This window comes from Zonotrichia albicollis, chromosome 3 (genome assembly GCF_047830755.1).
Source record: "Zonotrichia albicollis isolate bZonAlb1 chromosome 3, bZonAlb1.hap1, whole genome shotgun sequence".
Taxonomy (NCBI): Eukaryota; Metazoa; Chordata; class Aves; order Passeriformes; family Passerellidae; genus Zonotrichia; species Zonotrichia albicollis.
In genome coordinates, this window is record NC_133821.1 from 100039696 (window position 1) to 100053725 (window position 14030).

General features: G+C 36.8%; 1 protein-coding gene across 31 annotated transcripts in view; it reads right to left on the minus strand.

Annotated features, from left to right (window-relative positions):
- Window positions 1–14030, minus strand: part of DST (dystonin) — a 287930-nt gene that overhangs the window by 9583 nt on the left and 264317 nt on the right. For 26 of the 31 annotated variants that reach the window (XM_005485986.3, XM_074538248.1, XM_074538255.1 and 23 more), the window contains 11 exons: window positions 13770–13929; window positions 12163–12357; window positions 10867–10995; window positions 7422–7565; window positions 6414–6602; window positions 5653–5782; window positions 4677–4840; window positions 4192–4354; window positions 2594–2748; window positions 2359–2433; window positions 1488–1505 (listed from right to left, as the gene is read on the minus strand). In XM_005485986.3, the coding sequence (XP_005486043.2) occupies window positions 1488–1505; window positions 2359–2433; window positions 2594–2748; window positions 4192–4354; window positions 4677–4840; window positions 5653–5782; window positions 6414–6602; window positions 7422–7565; window positions 10867–10995; window positions 12163–12357; window positions 13770–13929 (1522 nt within the window). The remainder of the gene's footprint in view (window positions 1–1487; window positions 1506–2358; window positions 2434–2593; window positions 2749–4191; window positions 4355–4676; window positions 4841–5652; window positions 5783–6413; window positions 6603–7421; window positions 7566–10866; window positions 10996–12162; window positions 12358–13769; window positions 13930–14030) is intronic. The other 5 variants (XM_074538259.1, XM_074538261.1, XM_074538237.1 and 2 more) reach the window with 1 other exon arrangement.

The following is a 14030-nucleotide window of genomic DNA, read 5'->3' on the forward strand; positions in this document are numbered from 1 at the left end:
CATCAGGCAACTACACTAAGGGTCAAGTGTGCTTTGGAAACTGCCCAGCTAAAAATTAATTCAGAAAGTGGGGCTGGAAAGTAACATGGTAATACAATAGTATCTATCACTGCATTTCTTCTTATGGTAACTCGGTTGATTTCCTTCTTAAAATAGCCTGGTACAACTTTCTTTAAACAGTATTTAACATCGTTTCAAATAACCAGAGGTAAAAACATAAAGGAGTTTAAGATACAAAAAGGTCTGTTCTCGACAATAGCCTGTAGGTGCCGTTCTGCATCAGTAAGAGTTTCTCAAGCAATGCTCTGTGTTCCCCAGATCTGAGAGTACAGATGATAGATAAAAGGATTAACATAATTTCAAACAGTTCTTTCAAAAAGAGACTTGTTCTATATGTGGAAAATATTTTAAATTATTGCTTAGATGTATTGCTTGAGGCATGTGGCAAAGTTATGCACTGCTCTGTGCTTTCTTCTATATTTCTACAGGCTCTGCTAGTAAACAAGAGTGCACCCACGTTTTCAACATCTTGAGAATTAAAATGGCTATTGCTGTTAACACTAGCATGTCCAGAATGGATTACATCCATTATTGCCTTTTTAAAAGACTAACCTGATACCTGATTTGTATAGAGTGTTTCCATTCTTACTGGGCAGATGTGATTCAGCACTTCAGGAAGCTGTGTATCAGTGTGTAGCACAGGACTAAGCACTGGGCAGCATCTCCTCCCGAGGGAGGACTCACCAGTGACCCAGCTGACACAAAGCATTCCTTAACACAGCTCCAGCACATTATAGACTCAGCACACCTCCTTAAAAACACTCTGAGAGAGGCATTAGTCTACAGGGGAACAGCAATTTTATTTTGCCTATTTCCAAAATATGTATTTAAAGATTCACTGTGTTAGGAAATAAAATAATAACTATCAGCTAGGTTCTTAATCAGTCTGCTTGATTGCTTAGAGACTGTACCATTTTTTTGCAAAGATGAAAGTATTTTTTGTGCAATTTGCAATAAATAAGTGATAAGGCACCGGGATCTGTTTGCCATGATTAGCCTTTAATCAAATAGCCTAAAAATAACACTACTGAATTTTGAAGAATTTGACTATATAACTGATTAGATAATTGTGATCTCTACAATTGCAGTTTAAATGCTCAAGATTTTTCGCTATGGGAATTGCTGCTGACCATTATCTGGTTCCTTTAAAAGTAATCTCCTTAATGAGGAAAATGACCAAAGAAAGCAGGTGAGGGATTGTATAGGAGGGATCCTGGGACAAAGAATGCTCCACAGCATTTAAAGAAATACCACAGCTGACCAGCAATGAATTAGCTGAAAATTAAAGGATGGCAAGAAGGCTGACCATTGCAAGCTTAAATATGTGTTAGGGGGGAAAAAAAAGAAAGAGAGAAAATAACAAAAAAAGAAAACCAAACCAAAAAAAACCCAAAAAAAACTTCATAACACATTCCACTGGTTTATACCTGATTTCCCAGGAAGAACTGATAAGAAATGAAAAATGGAAGAAAGACACGATTAGTTTACAGGAAATTCTCTACATGACCTAGAACACATGCAAACTAACACATTAGACATACTAAATAAAGTATCTACTTGAGAGATGAGCAGGTAGCTAGCCATCCAGAGACTGAATATTGGAAAATATTCAAGGCCTTTGTTTCCTTCCCATTGCTGTTTCTGTGGTCATTTAAAATCTACAAGTACTTATTAATCTCTCTTAGCCAAATGTTGCATATTTTAGCTCAAATTTTTCTGGCTATTGAATCCAGGGGTAGCAGATCTTTTTCTACTGTGTGATATTTATTATTCTGTGATCTATAATAATTCTGCAGATATCTAACACTTTGCTTATATTTAGAAGTATGCGTGTTCCAATAAAATGACAAAAGAGTGTAAAAATGGTTGAATACACTTTGGTAAAAGATTTTTGAAGTACAACACAATACCACAAGGAAATATCAGTAACTGTTTTTATGAAACTAATAGAAAAACAGCTACAGTTTAAACACTGAAGGTTTTTAGGCAGAAAGACCAGCTTTTGAGGATATATTGTACATACGTATGCATGTGTACAGATGTGTGCTGTTGGCTCTTAAAAATTCCTATGACTGAAAACAGCTTTGGTAGTTTGAGTGAAAATGAATACAAGCATCAGCAATTTTCCATATTTTTAGAACATATCTATATGTTATAACAAGAAAAAACATTTAGACAATCTCAAAGAAAATTTATAATTGTCATACAAGATTCTTGTGAATTCATCTAGTCTAATTCCTTGTGTAAACCATGTCATATGAAGAAAGCTGAAAGAACTGAGATCCTTAAATGACTTACCCTGTACTTGTTATCCCCAATCTGTTCCACTTGAAACCGTTTTGCACATTTACATTTCGCTACCTGCCTTGTAACCTGCAAAAACCCACAACAGGATAATTACTTTAAATATCACAATTACAAAGATTTGTGTACCTAGTAAGCTTCCAATTAAATAGGAGTAAAAATAAAGTGAATTATCATAGAATACAACCCCAGTAGAAAAGAACGCAACCAAAGATAGCAGAGAATGTACCTCATCTTCAATTTTGTCAGCATCTGTGAGAGGCTTGTATGCATCCTTGTTCGGATGAAGAGCTGCTACAAATTCATAATAGTCAATATATCCATCACCATCTCTATCAAAAATGTCTGCAACAGCACTCATTTCAAGTCGGCTTGTAGGGAACTCTGCAGGACAAAGACAGCAACACAAATTTTTTCGCTTTTCAATCCCATTACAATGAGAAGCTTTATCACAAATATTAGAAGGTGATTAGGCATTTGGTGACAGATAGTGCTTATCAAAAAAATAAGGACATTCAAACAAATGAAGGCATAGTTCTGAAAAAAACCTCAATGTGAATCTTCACTGTTTCCCAGGTATTGGATAAAAATGTGTACCACAGTGTGGCTTAAAGACAGAGACAAAAGCAAGGGCACAGATTAAACTGTAAAATATATGGGGGGTATGGGGGTGTTAACATTTTGACCTTCAAAGTGCATAAAATACCAGAAATTAACAAGACAAACAGTTAGTGAGGAAAGGTCAAGCAAGCATTTCAGTGCTGATTAAATCTGGAGTGCAAAGCCTTCTCAGGGCAGATCCATGCATGGTGTTTCATGAAGGCCTTCTTTAGATGAAGTTCACAGCAGAGATTCTCAATGAAATGGTCAAAGAAAATTTCAAGGTGATGAACCGGGATTATACCAGGAGTGTTTGGTGGTCATAATAAATTGATGCCAACTGAGTTAAAAAAGTGGTGGTATTAGGTTTTTTCATGAATTTTTATTAATTCAAGCAAAACAGCAAAATTCACATATAGTGATCCTTTACTGCATTTCCTAAAGCAGGGGGAAAATATACAGAGTCCAATATTTTCCTACTGAGTAACACTAAAATGAAATGCTAGAAGCAGCCCAATTCTGAATCATTACTGTTCAAAGCAAAAGTCTCCATGATCTGAAGATAAAGGATTATTTTAAGTATCAGGTCCTTGTTTGTTATGAGTCAGTTCCTAGAAGGAAATATGATCACATATACAATGTGGAAGACATAACTAAGGAATACTGATCCACCAGGAAAGCTAGGAAAATTCCTTTCTAGTTTGATTGCTTGGCATTTTAAGCCTTACTATATAGGTATATAAATATTTTCATGGCTTATGGAAACACTGGTTTCAAAAATTCCAGTTTCCTTCTGTAATTGAAACTATTCTATGTAAGTTCTTTAATAAAAATCATATGATCCTATGAACTCATTTTGAAAATCATCTATAAGGTCCATAAGGTACTTTTTACTATTATGAGTAATCAATCAAAAAGTAATTGTTGATGCAGCTAGTGTACTGTAGGAATGACAATCTGAGTTCAATAAACCAGCAAACTACTAATTAGACAATAATATAAATGTGACATTTGTAACCTGATTCACATTGTAAAAAACCAGAAAGAGTTTCTAGAATACAGAAATATTTTCAAGTAAAATAATTACAAAGTAGTAATAATTAATAAATTCAAAAGGAAATCTGTGACCTTCTAAGACAATAAAATGCATAGGCCACACTATCTAGACAGTAAGATTTCATGAGGTACTTGTTCCAAGTTCAATATTATGTTAATTTTAAAACTTACTTGAAGAAAGAATTCCATCAATGAATTCCTGTCTTGTAATCTTTCCATCCTGATCTTTATCAATCCTCCTAAAGAAGTCCATCACACGAGACTTCTTATGGTTCATCCATCGCATGTATTTTTTCCTCCAAATATCAAAATCAAAGTTGGCAAATTCTCTCAGCTTAATAAAAAACAGAAAAAACTTTTTTCAGCTGAAATCCATCAATCTAGAACATCAATGAGATAGATACCATCTGTGTTTTGTTGAATAATTGATTTTTGAGGACCTACGCAAGCATTTTAAACATCTCAGCTCTCCTCATTTAAAATGATGATGACAGCTTTTAAAGCACATTAAAGCACCTGTACCACAGTGTTTTCAGTTAGCTCTGTCATACCATATAATACAACAATTATGGGAGTTATTCACAATTTTGGAATTTAATCCAGGGTAAAGAAAATTATGCAAAAAGTATGTATGTTCTGTACAGTGCTTTTCTGACCTCTTCAAGTCTGTCCAAAGCATCGTTAAGTTTTCTCCTCCTTTCCAATGCCAGAAGCCAAACTTGCTGCCATTTGCTGACTAAAAGGTTTACCCGTGGATTCTTGGTTTCAATTTGTGCCTGGGCTGCTGAGGGATAAATGCCTGGTGTTGGGGAACGCTTTCCTGTTAAAACATGATAAAAGGCATAGGGCTCACCCAGTTCAAACAAAACAAGTGGTCACAAGAAATGCACTTGACTTTCCTGAAATTATTCCTTCCTGTCCCAAATAAGGAGGTCATACCCCAAGATGATTCCATATAGTGGGATTTTTCTTCTTTTTTTTTACCATTGCTGGGGAACAACCCAGTGGTGTTTACAGCCTCATTTATCTAGCCAGAAGCAGCTAGTGAGGGCTCCACTAGTCAAGCTGCACAGTTTAAATTAAATCTTCATAAATCTCTCAGAGTTGCAAAGTAAACAACCTCATTTTAGAAGCAGGTTCCATGTATGGGTAAGTATAAAATACAATGGGTAAGTATATCTAAAAATACAAAAAGCAATTTCCTCACTTGATGATTCACTTTCCATTCAACTTCACTGAATACACTTCTAACTGGATTAATATAATTTTATAGACAGTAAGAGCACAATTTTGTCTCCATATCTCTCTGTGAAGTTGTCTGCACTTTCAGATAATGGAAGATTTGCAAAGACTCAGCATGTACTTGCTCTTGGAAGTTTAAGGGCACAGGAAGGACTGCACACTTTAAAAATAGCTATTCGTGAAGATTAGGACAAAATGTAAAAATACATGTCTGGTCTGAGAAATTTCCTCACACTTTATAAAAATGAGAGATAATTAGAAAAGTCAGCCAAGAGAACTTTACCCCTTTCACCAGAAGTTAATCAAACCTATTGGATTATTAGCAATCTGTAAACTTTACAGATAGAGCAATGGCACGTGTGACACACCCCAAAATACGCTGTTACTTACTTCCTGCTCTCCCCTTATCAAGGACAGGAATATGAGATTGTACTGGAGAGGGTTCAAGTGCTTTCCTTTTATAGGTCTTTGTAACTTTATCCACATCAGGCTGTTTTCTGGTCATTTCTTCCATGAATGTCTGCAATCAGATAGAGGGGATCTTAATTACCAATACACAAAAGTAACCAGAGGAATGAAAAACATACACAATAGCAAAACACCAAAGTTAAAAAGAAACCCACAGAAAGACACTTATAATGTCAGCCTCACAATATAAACACAGATGAATGTTTTGTAGATAAGAAAAATCAGCCATATAAGCTTTTAAGATCACTATGGTCTGGCTGTTAAAAGAAGGCTAAATCTAAAAACCAATCTGTCAAACTTCTTTATTAACAGTACATGGTGAGGTGATACAGAACAGAATCTTGCCCCAAGATCCTGCTGTTCAGGCTGCAGTTCACAGAAGTGAGACAGCTCTGGTGTTTAAGCTGAGGTAAATCTATGAGCATTCACTACACCAGCAGCTCCCTCTGGCACTTCATAAACCTGTTTTTGATATTTAATCAGTAAAGGCACACTAGAGCCCTGGATCTAAGTTGGCAGCACTATCATACATTTCATGTGGGCCTTCTTTTATTCCTAATACTATCCTTGCTTGTATTCAATTATTATAAGAAGCAATAGCAAAGGAGATTGGCACTTGATCATGCAGCGTGACTGAGATGTGAACCCTGTGTGAGTGACACATGTCACTCACTGATCCTTACCTGATGTTCAGCTATAAGTGCTTTAACCTCCTCAATCTCCTGGGGGATGACCTCTTTGTCTTTTTCAGTCAGTGTAGTTTCTGCCCACTGCAACCAGGACAGCAAGGCTTCCAGCAGCTCCTGGTTAGCAATGAGTCCAGCCAGAGCTCCTGCCAGTCTCTGTTGATGTTGTTTAGCCCATGCTAAGACCTTGACAAAGGAACCAATACATGAGTATGTGCACATCTGAAACTCTTCATTACGTTTCTAAAATTGCTCTGCTAACTGTGAACCCATAGCTACTTCTTAGGCCTACTGATATTTGAATATCAAAGGTGTTAAATGTAGTGGCTGATCACTAACAGTAGCTAGGTAACTAGAATTCCTAGTCCAACACATTTCTTCCACAGATATTCAGGATTAGGTGGTGCTAAACACAGTAACTAGTACATTCAGGCAACATATTAAGAAGTTTAACTGTATGTGTGAGTTAGTGAATCACACAGGATTTGGTGTCAGTTTTCCTGCTGGGCACTCCTTTGCTATCACCAGTATTTTGTTTTTCTTTAAGCTTAATATAAACCAGAAATTATTACCTTAACAGCTGAGGGTACAACCTCAAAAGATATCATTTAGATATCTTCTAGATTAAGAATATTTTGGACTGAAATCTTTTCTAATATAATCAGAAAATCCTTCACATTTACCCTTGCATTTTCTTTCATTTGTAACTTTTCAATTTCCTCCTAGAAACTATTGGTTTTCCTCACTTGGGAAGTGTCAGACAGTATTTCCTTTAATACATACAAACAAAGGAGCTTGACCATCTGCTTTAGCTCTTAAAGCCCTGTAAGTTTTGAAAGAAAGCCTAGGGAAGCACAGTATTCACATCCATCACCATGGGTATTTTAAATGTTTAGTTCTCAACAGCTGGATCATTTCCTCACAGTGTAACTACCATGTTAGTTGTCAGCTGTGTTCTAATCAAAGATGGACTGCTGCAATGAAGATGGTTCAACATATACTGACCTCTTCAAACCTGGCTCTGATGATGGTTATCCAGTGCTTAATGGTGGTGATGGAGTCTGGGTGACAGATAGCCAGAATAGCTTCTCCCATACCTGTTGCTTTATTCAGTTCTGCCTTTTTCTCTTCCAGTTTCTTCATAAATTCCTAAAACAGAGGTAATAATTTTAATTAGATGCTGATAAAATTTGCAAGAGAAATAATCTGAGTGCATAATCTGGAAGGCCATGAGCCTCTTGACTGCTCAAGCACATTCAAATTGCAAGAGGAAAGTTTCACTTGTATGAGAAAAGTTTAAACTGTTTAAAAAGCCTGTTCCACATAAAGTACTAAACAAAGTTCTAAAACCTTATCCCAGCTCTTGCTGCTCCTTAAAAGCCCACCACAATCTAAATCCATGGATGATGCATGCCCTTAATAAAAAAACAAAGGAAAATCACAGCATTTAGAAGTGCTGTAAACCAGCTATATGATGGTTAGAATCACTGTTGGCAACATTTCAATGACTTGGCTTGTCAGTTACAGTAATTCTTCATAATAACTATCAAGCTCCTTCCACAGGCTGGAAATGTCCAACAATTGCATGCTCAGACAAGATGACAGAGTTCAGGAGCAGCTCTACTAAACTAACACAAATGTGACAACTCAGCAGCTGAGGGGGAGAGACACAGCATGTGGAAAAAATCTTGTAAAAGCAGAAGGATGTTTACAGCCTTAGGCATCCAAGCTCTTTGGTATTCCAATGATAGCAGGGCCAGAAATGGATGTGGTGGGGGAGAAACAACAATAAGAAAAAGCAACTGAAAGGAGGCTCCTATCCTTTCTAGAGCTTGCATTTCTTTCTTTTTTTTTTTTCTTTTCCCCTTTCCCTTTTATTTTTGTTGAACATTGCTACTACAATGGCTTTACTTTTCTGCCTAAATGTTATGCAAGTCTGTTTGCCTTTATGAGCATCCTTAACTAGAACTGCTATTATCTCTTAGTGCCTAGTGGAAATTTTTTTATACTTTAACATTTTTAATTAGGCTACTAAATGGAAACATGTCTCTGAAAGCTTAACTCTTCCTCTCTCCAGCCATAACACCATTTATTTTGGATTAATGATGAAGTTAAAGATGAGCCAAGTCAGGTCCTAGACAATTCAAAATCACCAAAACATTGTACAAATAGGTTCTTCTACAACTCATAATGACATTAGCCTCTGCCTTTACAAAGTAAGTATGAAGTTATTATGAAATAAAATGTAAAATATAATCTCTTCTACCTTGTTCTAGAAGCTTGGAATATGTAGGCTCTATATTTAAATGTATTTGTTGCTAATTGACTTTGATTTAAACTTTAATTATTGCCAGAGTTTAAGACCCAAATCATAATAGCAAACCTTCTCTCACAAAAACACATGCATCCTTACAATATTTCAGTTCAACTTGCTTTTGGAAAAGTGGAATTGGATTATAATGAGGGATTACCAAAACAAGCCAGAGGCAGGTGGAAAATGGGCAAAAAGCCCCTGTTGTGTTCCCCTGCTCAGCTGTACTAGAGTATTTCAAGAACTAAATCTGAGACACACAAGTCACAGTGTATTAAACTCTCCCCTAATTTTATTGAACTCTGTGGCAAACCAGTGACACAGACACATTTACAAAAGAGGAAATGGGAGGCTTTTCATTGAGCAATGCAGTGCATTAACCCACTACAGCTCTCAGTACCATTTGGATAAAATACTGTCCTGAAGGAAACATTTCTACATGTAGTTCAATAGAAATGCAATAAAACTATTTTACAAAATTACAGTGAAAAAAGGATGATACATTTCATATTTATATAATAATTTCAGTCATACATTGTTATTATAGTATGCAGCATTATAATGCATTAATGGTATTTAAAAGTAATATATATGTATTCTTCCCTTATTTTATTTTTGTTTTCTTGAAAGCTTATGTTATAAGCTTAAAAGGAGAGATGACCTATTGAGAAAGATTGTGTGAGTGGTAAAACTGTGGTACCATAATCTTTCTTAGCTTGAAAATTTCTCTCTCTATTGTTTGCCCTTTTAAGAGGAAAATGTTGGGAAAATACCTTGTAAAGTCCACTATAAAAATTAAGTATAGTATGGCCACATCTCACACCAAGATTGGTTGTGTTGTGCTAGCTGTCATCCTTCCCAGCTGGACAGGGTTTCTCAGAGACAAACTTTGCCTTGAGGCTCCAAGTTATGCTTCAGCTTTGGCAGCACAAATTTTAAAATTAGTACAGAAATATTTTGCTAATTCATCTACAGTGTGGAGGAAGACATTTAAAATTCTATTTTCTAATTATTTCAGTGGACCGAAGATTTCCCTCAGTTCTCTGTAGTCAGAAGATTAAAAAATCAAACAAAAGGGAAGTGGTGAAGCACATGTGGAGGAAAGGCAGCTAAAAGACATTTCACTGAACAGAGACATTAAGTTGCTGCTGCCAACATTAGTCAACACATTGTGAGGCTGCTACATCAGCACACACTGATGTATACACACATTTAATGTATACATATAATTGCCAGTTTATGACTAGCACTCAGTTTCCAGGGCCCTAAACTAAAACTGAAAACTTTTTCAAAACATTGCATTTTAAGTACATTGGAAATCCCTCAGCTAAGAACCATTTAATAGTTCTATCTTGCATATACTCCTCTGCATAATAATATTGGCAAACTGAATTTAAACAGGATGCTTTTCCAACCTCCATTTCATAAATTTTGCTTTAACTTTCTTCAGAGCAATGATGAACATATCCAGGACTTATAACTTGTTCTATAACACTGTGGGCACTACACCCTTGGTACTATTTTGAGTAGGCTGCTCTGTGCATGTTTGCAGTCTCCTGTTTGGAGAGTGAAAATTTGACCTCTATGATCCTTACTTAGCCAATTTCCCATTTCATTACTGCAAAGTTAGTTTGATGGCCTATAATTAACTAGCTGCAGTACCTATGACACTGCAATATTACAGTGGCCAATGCATGTGAAATATGGCAGCAAGCTGTTTCACCACAACTGAAAGTTCATGGATGATAACATCATTCTGCTGACATTTACAAATGGCCTTGCCAGAAAAGTCTATTTAGGCCAATGGTGCTAAGGAGACAGATACACTTTTGCTACTGTAGCAGTCTGTGTGGCAATTACAGGCATGGTATGCTCCACAGAGGGGCTTGCATCTGTCCCTAAACCTTTATAGCAACTTCCTAAAGGCCCTTTTTTTTATTTTAATAAGCCAAAATGACTCAAACAACAGCCCAACACCAGTCTGGACATCCAACTCTTAACTGCATTGAATTTCTAGCTTCTCTACAGAAAGAATTGCTCCAACACTGGATGCTGGATTGAACTATCTGGGATAGACTGTATTTTACCACCTATGAGAGCCATTAGAATGAAGAGGATCCTCTGCATGCTTGTGCTCACCCTGTGCTGCTCTATCAGCGTTCTCAAGGCCTCTTCATCATCTGGGAGGATGCCGTGGAAACGAAGAGCCTGCTCTGCCTCTGCCAGCCACTCCAAAAGGACATGCACAACTGAGTGGAATTCTTCTGCCTGTTAAGATACAAGAAGTCATGGTCACTCATGAGATGACCTGACAGACACACTGCAGCTTACACGGGGAGACTGAGCCACATTTGGAATCATTAATCATCCAGCAGTACCGGCACATTATCTTTCCATTAAAAAGTCAATGATATACAGCACTACATTTCCATAACTGTAAAAACAGCTCATGCTTCCCAAAAAATTATAGGAAGCCTAAAAGCCTGTTCATGCTTTTAGCCATCTGATTTATATTGTATTTGCAGCTCAGTTGAGAATGTCATGACATTCTTTACACTGACGAATTACACAGGAGGTGCTTTCAGGGACCAGCTGGAGAGAGAACTATTGTCCGCACAGCCTAAAGCACCAGTAAAGCAAAATGAATTGACAGCCTGTTGGAGAATGACTCTTGTGTCTAGAGAAAACAAGAAAGATTCACCTTTGGGTACAGCCATATTCAGACACAATTAGAGTTTGAGGTAAGTTTGGGATTGTGCCTGCTGAGCAGGAATATTGTACATAGTGGATACATTGCTACTGCAGGAGCCCCATTCTAGCATCAGTCCAAGCTAGTGTATCTTCAGAGAGCTGAAAAGCCATGTTATCTCAGGTTTGGAAACAATACAGATACACATATTTTTATTGGGATTGGCACCAAATAATGCTGATATACAAAGACTATTCTAGGTCATGTCTGCACTCAGCACAACTCTTTTTTTTTTCTCTAAAGTACCTCACCGTGCATTTTAATTGTGCCAATGTAAAGAATTTTTCAATACACAGATCTACTTCTTTCCAATAAGGCACAAAAAGCATAAATATGATTGCAACCTCCTGCTTCTTGTGAATGGGGCAAAGTTCTTTATCAGCCTTCATATTTGACTGCAACTTCAGGGATTTCCTTAGATGGTAAGGTCTTTGAAACATTTGTTTTGCATTTGTGGCAGAGACTAATAATAACAGGAATAATAAATGCTAAGAGGCACTACTTATGTGCTGTGGTAAAAGGATAAACAAGGTAAGCAATGCATTAGCACTTAAATGAATATTTTCAAATGAAATTAGAGGGAATGACATCAAGTGAAAATGAAATTAAATTTTTGGCAACTAAACTACAAGGTATTTTTCAATCCTTCTCATACAGTATATGCAGCAACATTATTATTCCTTTACCTGCCGAAGGGCCTGCTCCAGTCGTGTCTGCTTGGATACTGAGAGGGCACAAACTGTCTCCCAGCGAGTGCTCAGCTCCTGCATCTGGACTTTGACCCAGGAAGAGTCATCACGACTGCCTTCTATCAGCTCCCTTGCAGAGCGCTTCAGAGCCTGGACACTGCTGGTTCTTTTTCCCAGCTCCTTCTGGAAAACCTAGACACCACCAAATATATTTGAAATGTTTAGCTCATTAAGAATGCTTATGCAGAAACATGAAAAAACTAGTGGTTATGAAAAGAAATAAAAATACAGATTTATTTTTGTCAAAAGTAACTCCGTCTAAGTGATGCAAAACACCTAAGTTCTATTTATTAGATTCTGTAGGAAGAGATTAACACTCTCTTCTAACATAATAAAAGTGGAATATGGTAGGAAAATGTCAGGCAAATCCCAAGAATCCATTCTGGTGCAATGCATGGGAAATCTAGTCTCCTTACCACTGCTGGCTTTCAATTCTTTATCAAAGCAATTGATCTGACATGGATTAACACATAAGAGTGCTGTGGCAGGAAAAGATCAGATAAAAAGCTAACAATCAAGGAGGGGGTTTAAAATCATCCAAACAGAAATAAATCCCCATCTGGGTTGTGGATCTTGCTGCTTATTCATATATTTATGTGGGGGTATGTTCACTAGAGTAGTAAATTGAACAAGCTCCAGTTACTTAAAAGAAGCTCTTAAAAGAAGATAATTACAGTGTGTGGTGCCACTGACTGCAACCTACTTGTGATGGAGAGAGGGATTCCAGAAGCAACTGAAGCACTGTGCAGGCTAATTTTTATAGACAACCCATGTTTCCAAAGACTTTTTTTCCCCAAAATCTCCTCCTTAGTGGGGATGAGAATGAGATACTGAAAGTCACAGGTGGAACAGAGAGACTTCACCTCCTAATCCTCCCAGGATGCAGAGCTCTGCTTATGTGTCACCTTTTCAACACAAGTAACTTCAGCAGCCATTTCTTCTGACATACTGAACTGCAAAACTGGGATTCAGAGGCAGAGTCTAATATCTCCTACTTGTTCCCACATCCAAAAACACTTCAGTAAAATACTATTGCAGGTTTCCAACACAGGCTCCCTGGCCCATGGTCTAGTTGAAATCTATGCATAACTTTAGCACTATAATTACTTTTCTAAATAAATATACAGCAGCCCCACAGGTCTGAAAGGCTGCTGTAGTCATGATAAGTGCACAGGACATTTAGTTAGCAGATGGACTGAAAAATAGTTGTCTGCCCCAGAGTTTTCCAGTAAAATAATTTTTGCCATCTCTTGCCCCATGACATACATTTGCAAATCCATATTTGTGATTTATGACATGATATTAATAAATACACAGGGTAGCGCAATAAAATAGAATATCTCAGTGCTAACTGGTATTAATGAGTCACTAAGAGTTGCCCTCTTTCATGTATGTTTTGTAACATTTTCTATTGTTGACTTCATTTATGTTACAAAAGTATTTAATATCTCTAAAAATTAAATAATAGTGAAAGATAAAGATACTATTAAAATACTACACTTATGAGCAGTCCAATAATTGAAGAATGGTATTTTTGGAACTACCTTATGGTTGTCAATCAAGTTCATTACTAAATCGATGTCTCCATGTACTGGTTGGTCTTCTGCTAGTTGAGGTTCAATTTTGTATAACCAGTCAATGAGAGCTTGCAGAGCATCAGTAAACTGTCCTGAAAATAGCAGGGCTTCCTCCAGTTTATTTTGTCTGAGAGGGGAAAAAAAGCCAAACAACCACACACAGATAAAATAATCATTTACACACTTCAGGAAAATATTTTCAGCACAAAATAATAGAATCATGGAAGT